Here is a 14219-nt window from a genome sequence, read left to right as displayed (position 1 = left end):
ATTGCTGTGTGAGCTGAGCAGAATTGTTTTGGCCTGGATGCTTTTATCTTACCCAGACTGCTGCCTCAGTGGATATACTCCCCAATGTGCATACTGCAGAATAAGGACACAGATTTAGATATGAGGACGTGTGTATGTTGATAGATGGATATTTCCAGGTCAGATGGACATAAATTATGTGGTGCGTTGTACCTAAATATTATGGCACAGACTTTTCACATGCTACATGTATAACCATAACTACTACCATGAACTTACAGCTTGAGGTTTTCTGAGGTTTTTTTTCTGAAATGTGAAACAAAACCTACCTAATGTGATTACAGTTTCAAAGTGCAGTAACAGGTATTCATGGACAAATACAGTTCTCAGGGCCATAGCGAGTGTTGTTTTATATTATCACATAGGCTATAGTGTACACCTCACAGCCTTAGGCACTAAAGCACATGTTTAGTATTTTACCTGTGATTTTGAAAGAAAAAACATCTTGTTATCTTAGAGTGAAAATAGCCAAATATCACAAGATAATTAGGTGTAAAAAAATCTATGTTACCCATTTATTAAAAGCTTACCACCCAGTCTTTCCACCCACAATATGACAGCACTGTGAATCGCCTGTGTGAATTGCTTTGTCTCAACCCCGACATCCCCAGGAAGGAGGGGATAATAGAACATTTATCTCTGAGAGGTGTGCTCTGCTGGGTGCGTCTTTTAAACACTCTCAGTTCTCACTCTCAACCTTTCTTGATTTTAAAATTTCATTTGAGACCATAACTTCATCCTGTTAGATAGTTAGATAGAAATTTATTTCATTGGTAATGAATCTGCTGATTTATTTATTTATTTTAATTTAAAAATAATTTTGGCTATAAAACATTATTTTTTAAATTTTATCCAGACTACTGTATTTTATATATATTTATGCACTCTCTTTGTTTCACTTCTTACTTTTTTAAATTATATTGTCACAGACAAAGCAAAAATAGGTTACATATGTCTAGCTACTGGACACCAGCCAATCGACTTGAACCAATTATACATTAGTCTGTTTAATTGGTTTAGGCATCATTGTCATAAATTCAGCTTCTCCAAATCTCTCTCTCTGAAGAAACCTTGGGTCTGGTGTTGGGCATGCATCTCAAATCACCATATACGTGACTTCAGTGTGATATTAATCTAAATCAAACGCCAAACAACGCCACCCACATCTTGAACGTCACATCTCGCTTTCACCGTCATCTCCACCACGTAGCATGTGCGCTCACTGTCGATGTTTCCGACAGTACTTGAACGCAGCGCTGCTCCCATCCTACGTGAATGCAGCATAAACTGTTGAGGTGATCCATGGCAACAGAGCAGCAGCGACCAACCGCCGAGCCCGTCCTGCTCACTCACACACACCGTCAATCTCTACACTCTCTCCGGCAGTGTAGCCGGAATGCACCGAGGAGGAATCACCGTTAACAGCTCCCGTTGAGACATTTCCATATCAAGGTGACCGACCGGGAGCCAGCCAGCTGCCCGAAAACAGCTCCACATCAGCGCCAGGTGACAGCAGGCAGGACCCGAACCTCGGACCACTGAAAACGGCCACATTTTGACCGGAGGAGATGGTAGTTGTTAACATATCTGGTGCTTAAATTTACATGTTTTCTCCTCTGGTGTACTGTTAACCGGACCCGAGCAAAATGAAACAAAATTTTAACATTATGTGGGCTAAAAAGGTTTCCAGTTTTTGATTCATTTTTGTTGTCTCTGAAAAAGTCCGACACTGTCCCAGTCCTGTCCACCTCATTAGCGCCGTCCAGTTTATTATCACAGCCCGTATCTTTCTTAAGCATCTGAAGCAACCTCGTGAAGATGGCGACTGGGTCGGGTTGGCAGCAGTATTACTGCCCTGCCGGTCAGGGGAAATTTAGTTCATCCTCGGCTTCTGGCATGTCCTTTCAATCCGGCATCGCCATGGAATATACCCAAGACTTGCACCTGAAGATAAGCAAGAAAATAGCACAGCTGACAAAGGTAAGGAATATTAATGAGGCCTATTTTTCACTCTTCCCGAGCAGTGTTTCAACCCCAGGGTTAAACCCTGTATGTACCTTCCGTTCCCGTGTGAGACCTGAGCACCAAACTCCCTTAGGAATTTTTACTATTTATTAATTCATCTCCTATTGGTGAAGGTTTCTAATAGGTAAACAAGAATTTTATTTTTTTTAATTAAATCTGCAATCTATTAGAACATTCGGCGACTTGTAACATTAAACATTAATATCTCTAATAAAATAATTAAGAATTTCTTTTGTTTACATTTCATATTACAGCCGAATGTATGAGTAATATGTTTGGGAATGACAGGTGAAGTACGTATTAAGTTGAATTATAATTGACATACATGCTGCTTGGTGTTTTGAATTATGCACCGCATTCAAAAGCAGTTGCTCCTAATTAATTACAAGACGCGTGACTCAGGCTTTTATTGAAGTCAAATCGAAAAGAAAACTAAAACTGACATATTCTTTAAAGGAGTCTGGTGTAATTTCCAGTTCTTACTAAAAGAACGACAAGCTTGGGAGATATCAGCTCTTGCAGGCGTACCTGGTCTGCTCTGATGCTGTATCAATCACCAGCAGGTCATTAGCCACACTATTATTCAGATCATTCGTTAAACCCCTATTGCAACACAAACTATGCTGGTATTTTTTACTTGCCCATGTTAATGTTGTTATGGGGGCTTATAGATAATTATGCATCAAAATTAGAGGCTTCATTTATACTTTGATAGCTGTTCATAGCTTGAAAATGAGACATTGAAAATAAGACATAGATAACTGGATATTTGAATATCTTGAATATTCCCTGTACTCCCTACACTTATTTATTCAGAATATTTTATTCCATGCTTTGCAATTCCCCTGATGTTATGCCAGAGCATATGCATGTTGAATTGAATTTTTTGTGTGTTTTGATGCACATTTTACTTAAATATTTATTTCTACCACATGTAATCTTTAGATGTGGGGGAATAAATGTACTGTTAATATGCAGGCTGTATAATAGATTTAGGAGCACATTACCAGGAATTTCTTTACTTCAGCATTTTACTTACTTTGGCCCCTCTGACTTCGATCTTATATTTCTGCACTGTTGTAACCTGTTGGCTTTCAAGGGCATTTCAAATGTTTTTGCCCTGTGGATCAGTGCTTTCATCTATCACTCCTCAAAATGACAGGGTTCTTACTTCTAACACAGAGCCACAACCTCTCTACAACATTCACACGGTGTCAAAGCATGTTTATGGCTCCAGTATGTCATTATCATCAGGCTGGAGGTCTACTAGTGCCTCACATGCTTACAGGTGGTTTTTTTTGAAGATGCCTCCTCTTTGCCGCTGAAGGATATGACACCTCAAGTCAGTTGTATCCTCCAAGGATTACGTGCTGACTCTAACTCTCAGTATTTCTCTTTGTGCTGGAGAAGTGTATGCTGAAGAAAAAAAAAACATAATTCCACGGCCTCGGGCTAGGTGTGTGCTGAGCTTCAGTGCAGCTTAGCTTTTTCAAAGTTACATTGGAACTAAAAGAATGTCTTTTCACCTTGTTACCTAATTCCCTGTTATATACTACCTATTTAATAATAAACATTAAGGAGCTTACAAACATTATGTTTTTTGAATGTAGATGTATTTCTATATCCTACTGTTTTTTTTGTTTTGTTTGTTGTTTTTTTTTAAATTTTACTTAGTTTCAGCGAACAGTCAAAAATGTAATCCTTCATCTGTCAGTGCTCGTCAGATGCTAACTCAAAGGAAATAATACGTGAACTAAATTTAATACTCTATAGATCTTTCTTCATGGGCCCTTTTCACAAACTGTTAAATACTATGCTTTAGATTATTATTTCCAGCTTCAGAGGTTCAGATTCACAGTATTTGTTCATTTTAAGCTAAGTTTTAACCTTGATGTGCAGATGTATTTTTGCCAAATGGGCACAGAACGGTGCCAAACAACACAAAATGTAGCAAAAGCCATGCTTAAAGGGAAAAATGATGCACAAAACATTTAAGTGAGCTGCCCGACCAGCTGAATATGAATTATTAATGCACAGTTCATTTCTTTCCTTTTCCAGTTCATTTCTTTCAAGGGCTCTGCCAATGGTAAGATCAGTGTCTTTGAAATGTGGACACACCGCCTCTGGAAACCATAGTCAAGGATTACGTTTACAGTGTAATACTTACAACCCAATTCATCATTTCTAGAACATGATTTCTTCAGATTCCTTAAATTAGGATGTGATTTTCACAAAATGATCAAATGCAGGAGAGAGGTGTACTGTAAATCTGATTAATACCAACAGAAAACTCACATCCAGGATTTCCTTGATTTTACAGTCAAGCATGGATTTACAGTCAAGCATGGATGTTTCCATAATGGAAGTTAAAATAAAGGTAAGAGGTGATTATTAGTCAAACAGAACAGTCTACTAGCACAAGCTCAGGTAAGTGGAGGGATATCTCCTGGAATAGTACGTTTGGGTTTAGGCTGAACAAAGAATTTGTGACATGCTCATATTTTTTGTCTGTTTGGATGCATTTGAAAATTTTGTTCATATTTCATCAAATATAACATTGGCATAACATCAGTCAAAAGGGAAATCTGGCAAAATTGTTTTGGGCTTTACAAAACTATTAAACATAGCCTCACTGAAAGCAAAGAGAAGCCGTATTTTCTACTAGTATTTACCACATAAAACAATAGTAAATGGTATTTTCACAAGTCAAGTCAGATGATGCCCACACATCCCCTTAGGTGACACATCTGAGCCTTGTATCTCCCATGCTTTGCCGTATTAGGCCACAACAAAGCAGGAGAGTGGGCCGATAGCATTCCGGCCATCTGCTCACACTGGCCGCTGATTTCTGTGGAGTCAGAGGTGCGTTCAGGAATGAAGAGAAACTCTGAAACCTCTCTGACCCATCCCATGCTGAATGATTTCCAGTCTGCTGTGGGGATGACTTGGGAGTGATTGAAGCAACTGAATTGTTTCTCTTATTTGACTGACCTACTTTAACCCTGAGTCTTCTTTTGTTTTCACTCAGCTGTCTGCATGTTCTGATTTATTGAAAGTCAGTTTCCTTTTTATTCTGAATTTCTTGTCCCTTTGTTCTAGGTGAACTACTGTTTTGGTTGGGCTTTTTCCACTTTGAATTTTCTAATTTCTGTCAATTATCTGACTCATCAACCTGGTTGTTAAGATCAGTTCAAAAGTGTTGTCAGTTCAATGCAGCTTTGATGCAAAGTGTTGGCTTTAAATGCTTTTGCAGAGATTTCATGCATACTCTGTAAGTCAGTCATTGATTGTAATTCTCCTGTGGTGTTGAATTTTATGATTTGTGATGCAAGACGTGTTTGCTGCCAGTGTTATTTAAAGACTACTTGCAGTAATTTTTAATCCCACAAAGCTGCTTTTCCAGCTCTTTGTGTAGTCCAGGCTATGCAAGGATTTCACTGTTTTTTTGTTTTTTTTTTCTTTTTTTTTTTCTTTGGAAAGCCATAATTCATAAGTTATACTCTCTGATGGTTGTCCCTTTATTGTAGAGCCTCTGTCAAAAAGAAGGCCATGTAGGGGTTTTGCTACTATGGCAACAAGTTTTATATAAATTATAATTCAGGGTATTGTATTGTAAGAAGTGGGCAGAGGATTTTTTTCATACAGGAATAAGCGTGATTTTGTAGCGTGTCCACAGTGAGTCAGGGCTGAAGCTCCTGGTTGTTGTCAGCGCTTTGAGATACAGAGCGGGCAGCATGTCATTTTACATCATCAGGAAAATCCTCTATAACAAATGTATTACCTAGCCTCTGGTGTGTGCGTGTGTGTGTGTGCGTGTGTGTGTGTGTGTGCGTGCGTGTGTGTGCGTATATGTATATGTGAGTTTCATCAGCAATGCCTGATTGACTTCAGTGCTGAAGTGAGTCAGAAATGGACATCTGAGCTCTCCATCTCCAAGTATTTCTGGACGAAAGGACAGAAAGAGACAGTGATAGTGAAATGCTGTAGTGATAGTGTGTAAGTCATACTCTGTAGTGCTGCAGCACCACAACATCACCATGCACATAAACATTTCAACCAAGTTGTATTCAGATATTGAAGAATACATTTGCAGAATTACTTTCTAGCCTCAGCATCAGAATCCCTTTACTAATATCTTCCTGTGTACCGTTTAACATTTCTGTAGCTTTACTTAACAAGGGCTTTGCCTGGATATGATATTGTGCAGTAGGCACTGTAATCTTAACTATATAGTATGTAGGTGTACAGATACAATATATCCCACTGGTATTTTAGGAGAAATTATATGAGGCTTGGAAACTAACCTGAACAGTTACAATACATAATTCACAACTACATGGTTTTGTACTGTAGTGTCACAATGAAATGACTTATTCATTGATAACACATTAAATAATATGCTGTCTGAATTATTAATCAGCAATGGTTCTTTCGTCTTTAGAGTCATTTGTTGTTTATGGGTTTTTTTCCATGTATTCATCATTCCCCCCTCCCTGCTTTGTGCTTCTTACCAAAGAGCTAGAGGATGAGAATCAACACAAGCTGCTCTCCAAAATAAGGCTCAGCAGTTTTCTAATTTTATGGTATCCCCAATATTGCATTGTGGCCAAGTGTGCGTTTGGTAGTGCAGGAATGATGTGATCCTTATGATTGGAAAATGTCAAAATATTAACAGATATGCCGATATGAAAAAGATATTTTTTAGTAGAGGTCTGAATGTTTTGGTTTTTTTTAACCAATTTCCTGTATTAAGTGGCTGTACTGCCTTAAATCCTGCTGATAAAACACTCACACACAAATACACTGTCAACACTTGGCAGTGACATTCAAGCCAAGATGTAAGTATGTGGGTGTGCTTTCATGTGTATACGTGTTTTGCTGCCATAATCCAAGGGTGGTGGTGCAGTTATCTGTAGCCTGGGCAGATGGTCATACCAACATGACTCCAGACTAGGGAATTGAGTAAGGATGGTAGGGATTTTTAAGTCCAATACTGCTCATTGTAGTTGCATTCTGTGCCAGTAGCCCTGCTACTACCACTTTTTCATCTGCTACGGTTGTTACAGTATCATTAGTCTCTTTCCGAGAAACAAATACTCTCTTAATTGAACGAAACGTACTCCCAAGACAGATTTGAAGATTAGCTATTGAGATTTTAGGTTTAGTGTAAATTAATGGCTTTGTTTTTCTGCAGAGAGTTTTGGTTGTCTTTTTAGGCCTTAGCATTTAATACACCTCTATATATGTCAAGAAGAAACAGCTGCTCTATGTTTGTGAGTGTTTTAAATGATGGCATGGTTGAGAGGCTACAAAAATTCAGTGTACACTGTTACTTACCACAGCAAAAAGGAAGTGCACCACCACCATCCTGCCAGTCTTTTCTGGAAGTGACAAACTTGGAAGGATTGCCCCTCATAACTTGTTGAATTTATCTCTGAATGTAATTGTTGGAGAATGAAAGCACACAGAACATTTGTGTGTGTACGTGTGATGTAATTGTGTGTGTGGTGGCCTTCTGCTGCTCTGAGGAGTGCAGCTTATTAACCTCTGCAGGATGCTCCTTCACTGATTGTCACAATTCTCTGTCAGATTTCATTAAGATATATACACACACACACACACACACACGTTTGTACACACACTGAAACACATAGAGAGAGACTGGGCTAGAGACTTATCAGCCTGAAGCACCGCTGATTTGCACACACAGTTGGTCACAGATTCATGAGGTGTGTGTGGTTTCCTGAGTCATTCTTAGTGTTTGACCTTGAGTGTTTCCTCTGCTTTGGACATCCTGAAACCACATTGCCATTACTCTTCTCCGCCTTGTTTCAGTTATCTGATGCTAAAACCAATCATGCTGCACAAACAGGCGAGACGTAGAGCAACGCAGTGTGTGATTAGTTGTTACCTATGTCAGATCTATCAAATATGTTTTGTTATTTTTGAAAAGTCTCATAAAAGCCTTTCCAAAATTATTAATGTTTGTCTGTAAACACAGCCAGTGTATTTTTATTCTTACCGTTATGAGATGTCTGACCTGAGAATTTATTCCAGTGTGGTGCCTTGGTATGACTGTACTCAACTCAAAAACTGCAAAGAAACCTGCCTCACTGATTTACTGAATGACTAATGTTGATATAGGTTTGGAATTTCTAGGGCTTGAAATTACATTTATTGTACCACACTACAATAAATTAATACAATAATATTAATACTGATTTTTTTTTCATCACTTCCATCAAATCCATCATGCCATGAAACATCATCCTGTTTTGTGAGTAAACAAATATTTGTGCTGATATCTGAAAAGACATCTGTTAAATCTTCCTTCTGTGGTCATTGGTAGGAGAGAAAGATCAGGTTTTACAATGTATATTGGATGGTTTACAGCTGTCTGCTTCTCTTTCCCCTCTGTCCTTGTTACATCTTTTCTGTATGTGTTCATTGCTGTATGTCAGAGAAGAAGGAATCTGTCCAAGCTCAGTCGAGTTTTAGCTTGTTCAAAGCTAAAGGAACACATTTATCAGAGAACAAAGAACAGGCCTGTGTTATTTCCATCAGGACTACCAGGCAGTAATGGGACAGGCCAGCAGCATATAACCCATCACTGCTCTGCCACAAATCGCCTGCAACAAGGCTCGCTCTGCATGGGATTGTTAACTGTGAGCGCTTTCAGGTGATGTAACAGTCCTTCTGGTGGCCATATTGAAAGGCACCAGCTTATGGGCAACAGCAGCTGTGCAGGGCTGATTGTGATTCTAAATGTAAAACATAACCACATCACTGTAATAGTAACAGCAGACTTTTGAATGCTTCTGCATTCTGTGTGTGCTGTTTTCACCAAGGAATGAGCACTTCATCCATTAACTTTATCTGTCATTTTCAGCTATTAGTACTATCCAATACGTGTAGTATTTCCTTTGGTCGATCTCTATATGAAGTAATTTACTTCATAATGCGTTTCATTTTTTTATCTCACCGGCATATTGTGGTACAGTGTATATGTGTATATATTTAACACATAACTGTCTTAATATAGTAAGAGAAAATAAGTTACTGTGCATAAATTTGCATGTGGGTCATTTGAAAAGTCCATCATCAATCACAGCTTTTGGCCAGGTTTCTCTTCTCCATGCCTATTTCATTTTAAATCAAACAAATCCCTGCTGCCTTTTCCTGTGCCTGCTTATTTCAGCCAACAAACCTGCCTCAGTGTACCTTAACTGACAGTTCTCCCCTCAGAAAGGTCTCCGTTTATGTCCGTGTTTAAAACATTTTTGCATAAAATCGTCCTATATTGATTCAGAAAGTATATCAGGTATTTTTTAAAATAAAATAAATACATAAATATTGGAATCAGCCTTCAAAAAATAATTTTTGACTGAAAGCCACTGCAAAGTCTAGATCTCTCATCTTGACACCAGCCTACAGATTTAACTCAAAAAGGGAACTTTTTTGGCAGACATTGTCAGGAGCGAGTTTCTCTTCTCTTCTTGGCAGCAGTCTAAGTCTACATGGCCCCCAGGGACCTGTCCTTATTCACTGGGTTCTGTTTCTCTTTCCTGATGGGAAAACCAGGTAAAGTGCACTTAGAACACCTAACAGTGGATCTGCTGACGAAGGCAAAATATAGAAATTAAGTATTCAGTATAATGAATAAAGCAGTGGTAGCTGTAATATGTTGTTCAAGGATGCTTTGATTAAAAAACAAAATATGGCCCAGGGTGCTTTAGACTACTGCTGTTTACAGTAATGGTTTGTAAATTGAATTAACAGTTTTCAGTTTCAAAAACTCAGTCTTGCATTTAATTAAATTATATTTTCAATAGTTACAAGTATAGATTCTAAACTTTTAATTGCACTAGTAAACCTTTAGTCCACTATGCCTTTTGAACCTGATTCAGACCATATCTGTGAAAAGAAATTTGTTATAAATACACTGTGTATATATAAAGTTAGAAAGTTCCTGGTTCAAAACCCAGCAGGGACCTTTGTGTGTGGAGTTTGCATGTTCTCCTGTGCTTGTGTGGGTTTTCTCCAGGGACTTTCCTCCCACAGTCCAAAAACATGCATGTTAGGTTGATTGGTGAATCTAAATTGCCCATAGGAGTGAGTGTGAGTGTGTGAGGTTGTTTGTGTCTATGTGGCCCTGTGATGGACTGGGGACCTGTCCAGGGTGTACCCCTGCCTTTCACCCAAAGAGAGCTGGGATAGGCTCCAGCAGATCCCTGTGACCCTGGTTAAGGAATAAGCAGGTATAGATGATGGATGGATGGATGGATGGATGGATGTTATAAATACCCAAGGACAGCAAAAACAGAACAGAACAGATGGACATATGTTCAGAAACCAAGACTGGTAGTAGCATAATGCACCACTAATTTGTAATGAGTGATTTAATTAAACACATTTGACCAACTCAATTCATAGACAGTGACATAGTTACTGACCAAACATAGGAGGATTAAAGTAAAATGTTATAGTGACATGATTATATTTATTAGTTCTGAATGTACTGTCATCTTCATTAGTAGAGTTAGACAAGAGAGATACAGAAAGTTATCATCTGCATAATGTGACACAAACTTAAAGAAGTCTGTTATGCATTGAAATTATTTATAATCATCTATATCACATTTATACAGTATAAATATATGGTATATATACGTATTGATGATGAATACCATCCATCCATCCATCCATTTTCTATACCCGCTTATTCCTTAACCAGGGTCATGGGGATCTGCTGGAGCCTATCCCAGCTTTCTTTGGGTAGAAGACAGGGGTACACCCTTCTGTTATTTCCCTTTTATTTGTTTTGTCTGTTTTTTCTTTTCTTTTTTTCTTTTCCTGAAGACCATGTTTGTCTCGGCCCTTTCTAAAATTGGCAGGCCTGTTTACTCTTCTCTCCTTCACGTCGTCCCTCCATGTCTCTGTTTATCTGTCTGTCCTTCCCTCTGGCTAAAGGACAAACAGTAGTGCTCGCTTTGCCTTCACCGAGCCCTCAGTCTGTCTTCTCATTAAGATAACATGAAACGGATCCCTAGGGGGATATTTGGGATATTATGACCACTAACATTGACAGAATGGAAGGAAATAACGGGATGAAAATGGACACTTACTAGACATTTAGTGTAAATTGAATATGTTCTGTGTGACTGAGGAATTTTAAAATGTTAAGAATTGAAAGTGGAAAACAGAAATAGACTAGTCATTCTATCGCTTGTTGCCATGGAGATGCATTAGTTTTGCAGTTAAACTATGGGTATGTGTCTGTAGAAGTCAGAATTTTATTTTAAGATGAAAAATCATTTCTACCATCTATATTAAATTACCCAAATCAACACTTCTGGCTGTTCTTTTACTTTTATATCACAATGCAAGTTCCCTGACCCCAAGCTGACTCTATTAGATGAATTGTAGTGGACGGGACGAACTTCAGTGTGTAAGAAGGTAAGGTTGACCTAATCTTCAAAGGGGGTAGTTATACTGTAACTCGTTGGGGTGTTGCAGACGATTACCCCAAGTATCTATTTATCCATACAGCTCTCTGACCTTCTTTACCCAGAGTGGCTGACAACCCCATGACTCAGCGCCCCTTCTTTTAAACCATTCAGTTCTCTGAGTGGAGGTTTATGTCTAATCGATAAGCTCATTCTTCACAAATGCCCATCTTGCTTCTCTATGCCTCTTTGTACCTTGGAGTAAGTTAAATGTTGCTGAGATTCATTTTTGTTCCTTGTTCCTCATTTTCTCTATAGTTTAGTTTGCAACATTTAATGCAGCTCAGCTGGCTTGATGTGCAGTAAAGTATTAAGACATAAATGTTAGTCACCCTGAGCTTCGTCAAACAAGGAATATGCTTAACTATTACTAAGTATTTTTAAAATACTTAATTTAGTCGATTATTCAGTAGTCTCAGGCACAGGGTTGTGTTAAAATCTGCCCGTCCTATCAAAAGCTGGGGCTGTAATAGAGTAATGCATCCCAGCTACAGTAACTAGGGAGCTGTAGATTCACCCTATTTGTCCAAATTAAATTTTATGGTTGATACGGGCATCTCTCATCCCAGAGCAGCTGACAAACACAACCTGAATCACAGAGGGTAGAAAAAGGTAGAAAACCTTGCTCTCTGTTTGCAAAACACTTGAGGAAAGTACACTCCTGCTACAGCCCAATCAGAGCTCCAGCTGCAGCCAGCTGTGCCATCCGTTGATTACTGCTGTTGGCAGAAGTACAGCTAAGTTTTTTTGTTTTTTCTTCTCTGTCTCAACAATTTGGACATTTAAAGTGACTTTGCTTTTATATGAAAGACATAGATTACTTAGTATTTTCTAACATCCCGCGGATGTTGGAGCCAAATGCAACTGATACTATTTGTGCTGCAGAAACTGTAGCTGCTTCTTTATACTCACTACTGTCTAAAAAGATGCTGTGTGCTAAAATGAATGAATTTAGAATAAATCAGGTCATAATGAAGTGTAGAAATCTGTTGCTCTGCACATATCTTGGCTTATAAAAGAATGATTTCATCCTATTTAATATTTGTTATAGGGATCTTTATTATATTCATATATCTTTTTTTTTTTGCATATTTTACCTTATATAACAGACTTTAGAAGTTTGCAATTTAACCATTTAAACAGAATAAACAGAAGTTACGTATATTTAACTGTCTCTTTATAATCTACCTGAATTATTTACATGTTCAGGTGTTTGAGGGGTAACATAAAAAGTTTATATTTTAGAAATGAAAGGTCAATGGCATTCTTTCTCCAGACAGAAACTAATCCTGAAAAATGAAAGATAAATTCCTTGGCACAGCTCTCAGTTTGAAGAATAATGAATGTTCAATAATGTTAAATCCTAAAGCAAGCTGTCTGCATCACACAGCTGTTGCTGAGTATATTTTTTTCATTTTTCTTTTAATGCTGAATTTGTTCTTGTTATATGGTATGCTCAGATCTAGCTGAAAAGTAGATTTAATTACACGCAGGTATCAGTGAATTGGCTTTTCCTTCGCAAAGGTCACTCAGTTAATCCGTGCTAAAAATGTACAGAAATCCTAGGTTGATCTCAAAAAGTATTACGCAAAGTTTGGCCCCTCCAGTTATAATTGTCATGTGACCCCATACAGTAAGATACTGAAAACGAAAGTACTGTCTGTCATACAAGCTCTGCATACTTCAGTTACAAATCTAAACATTAAGAGTGAGCGTGAGGAAATTTTGTTTTTGTTTGTTTTTTAATTATCCATTCTACATTAAAGCAGTCTGAATCCACTACGTATATGCCAAAATTCACATCTAGCCTTCTAAGCTGTCCAGTCAACACAAAATGTGGACAGTTAGTAGTGGATTTGTAACCTAGTATCACTTGAGCAGAATGTTTGCTGGCTCCTTTCCTCTGGCTGTCCCTTGCTTTTTTATTTCTGTACTCTTTGATAGCTCTGCAGGTGAGCTGTGACAGAGATTAAGAGCACATGTGCAAAGTAGACCAGTTTTCTCTCAGGCTTGACGTCTTCCTGTGCTATTTAAAAAGGGTTCGCTCAATCCCATCATGCAACAAATGATGAGATCACACAGACGTAGACACACACCCCCGCACACACATACGAAATAGACAGGCTTCAGGCTACAAGTGCTATAGACACTGATGCCACTGCTAATGAAATTCATTGTGCTGTTACTGTGAGTGTGAGCAAAACAGAGGAAAAGACAGTGAGAGAGAGAGCAAGCAGTTCCCAGAGGGGCCCAGTGCTGTGCTATTCTTAATGCTTTCTCCATAATGATCGTCCCATTCATACATCATATTTTGTGCGACGCAGGCTTGTAACAGCCTTTTCTGTGAGACCAACAGCTGAGGAGAATGACCTCTAGCCATGCAGGTGACTGTAGCTAGAACATGACTCAACAGAGAATGATCACACCTTAAATGATATTCACGCTCCAGTGGTTGACCTGCAGAAGGCTGTAAATCAGATAGCACAGTATGGGAGAGATCACCTAATGAGCCAGTATACTCTGGCTTTTGCCTCATTTCTGTGGACTATGGTAACAATGTACTCAATACTTGATGTGTTATATTTTATTCTTACCCAACAGATTAAATGATTAAAATCCTGTGATATACACTGGATGTATGCATGACTT

At 38.4% G+C, this 14219-nt stretch overlaps 1 protein-coding gene across 1 annotated transcript in view; it reads left to right on the top strand.

Moving 5' to 3' along the window:
* Positions 1-1354: 1354 nt before the first annotated feature.
* fam184ab (family with sequence similarity 184 member Ab) overlaps positions 1355-14219 on the top strand; it is a 93621-nt gene continuing 80756 nt past the window's right edge. Inside the window, exon 1 of the mRNA XM_026318665.1 lies at positions 1355-2019. Coding sequence (XP_026174450.1) covers positions 1858-2019 — 162 coding nt within the window. The 5' untranslated portion in view covers positions 1355-1857. The remainder of the gene's footprint in view (positions 2020-14219) is intronic.

Source organism: Mastacembelus armatus, chromosome 24, assembly GCF_900324485.2.
Source record: "Mastacembelus armatus chromosome 24, fMasArm1.2, whole genome shotgun sequence".
Lineage (NCBI taxonomy): Eukaryota > Metazoa > Chordata > Actinopteri > Synbranchiformes > Mastacembelidae > Mastacembelus > Mastacembelus armatus.
The sequence above is the reverse complement of the archived record's forward strand: the minus strand, read 5'-3'. Positions and strand labels throughout refer to the sequence as shown.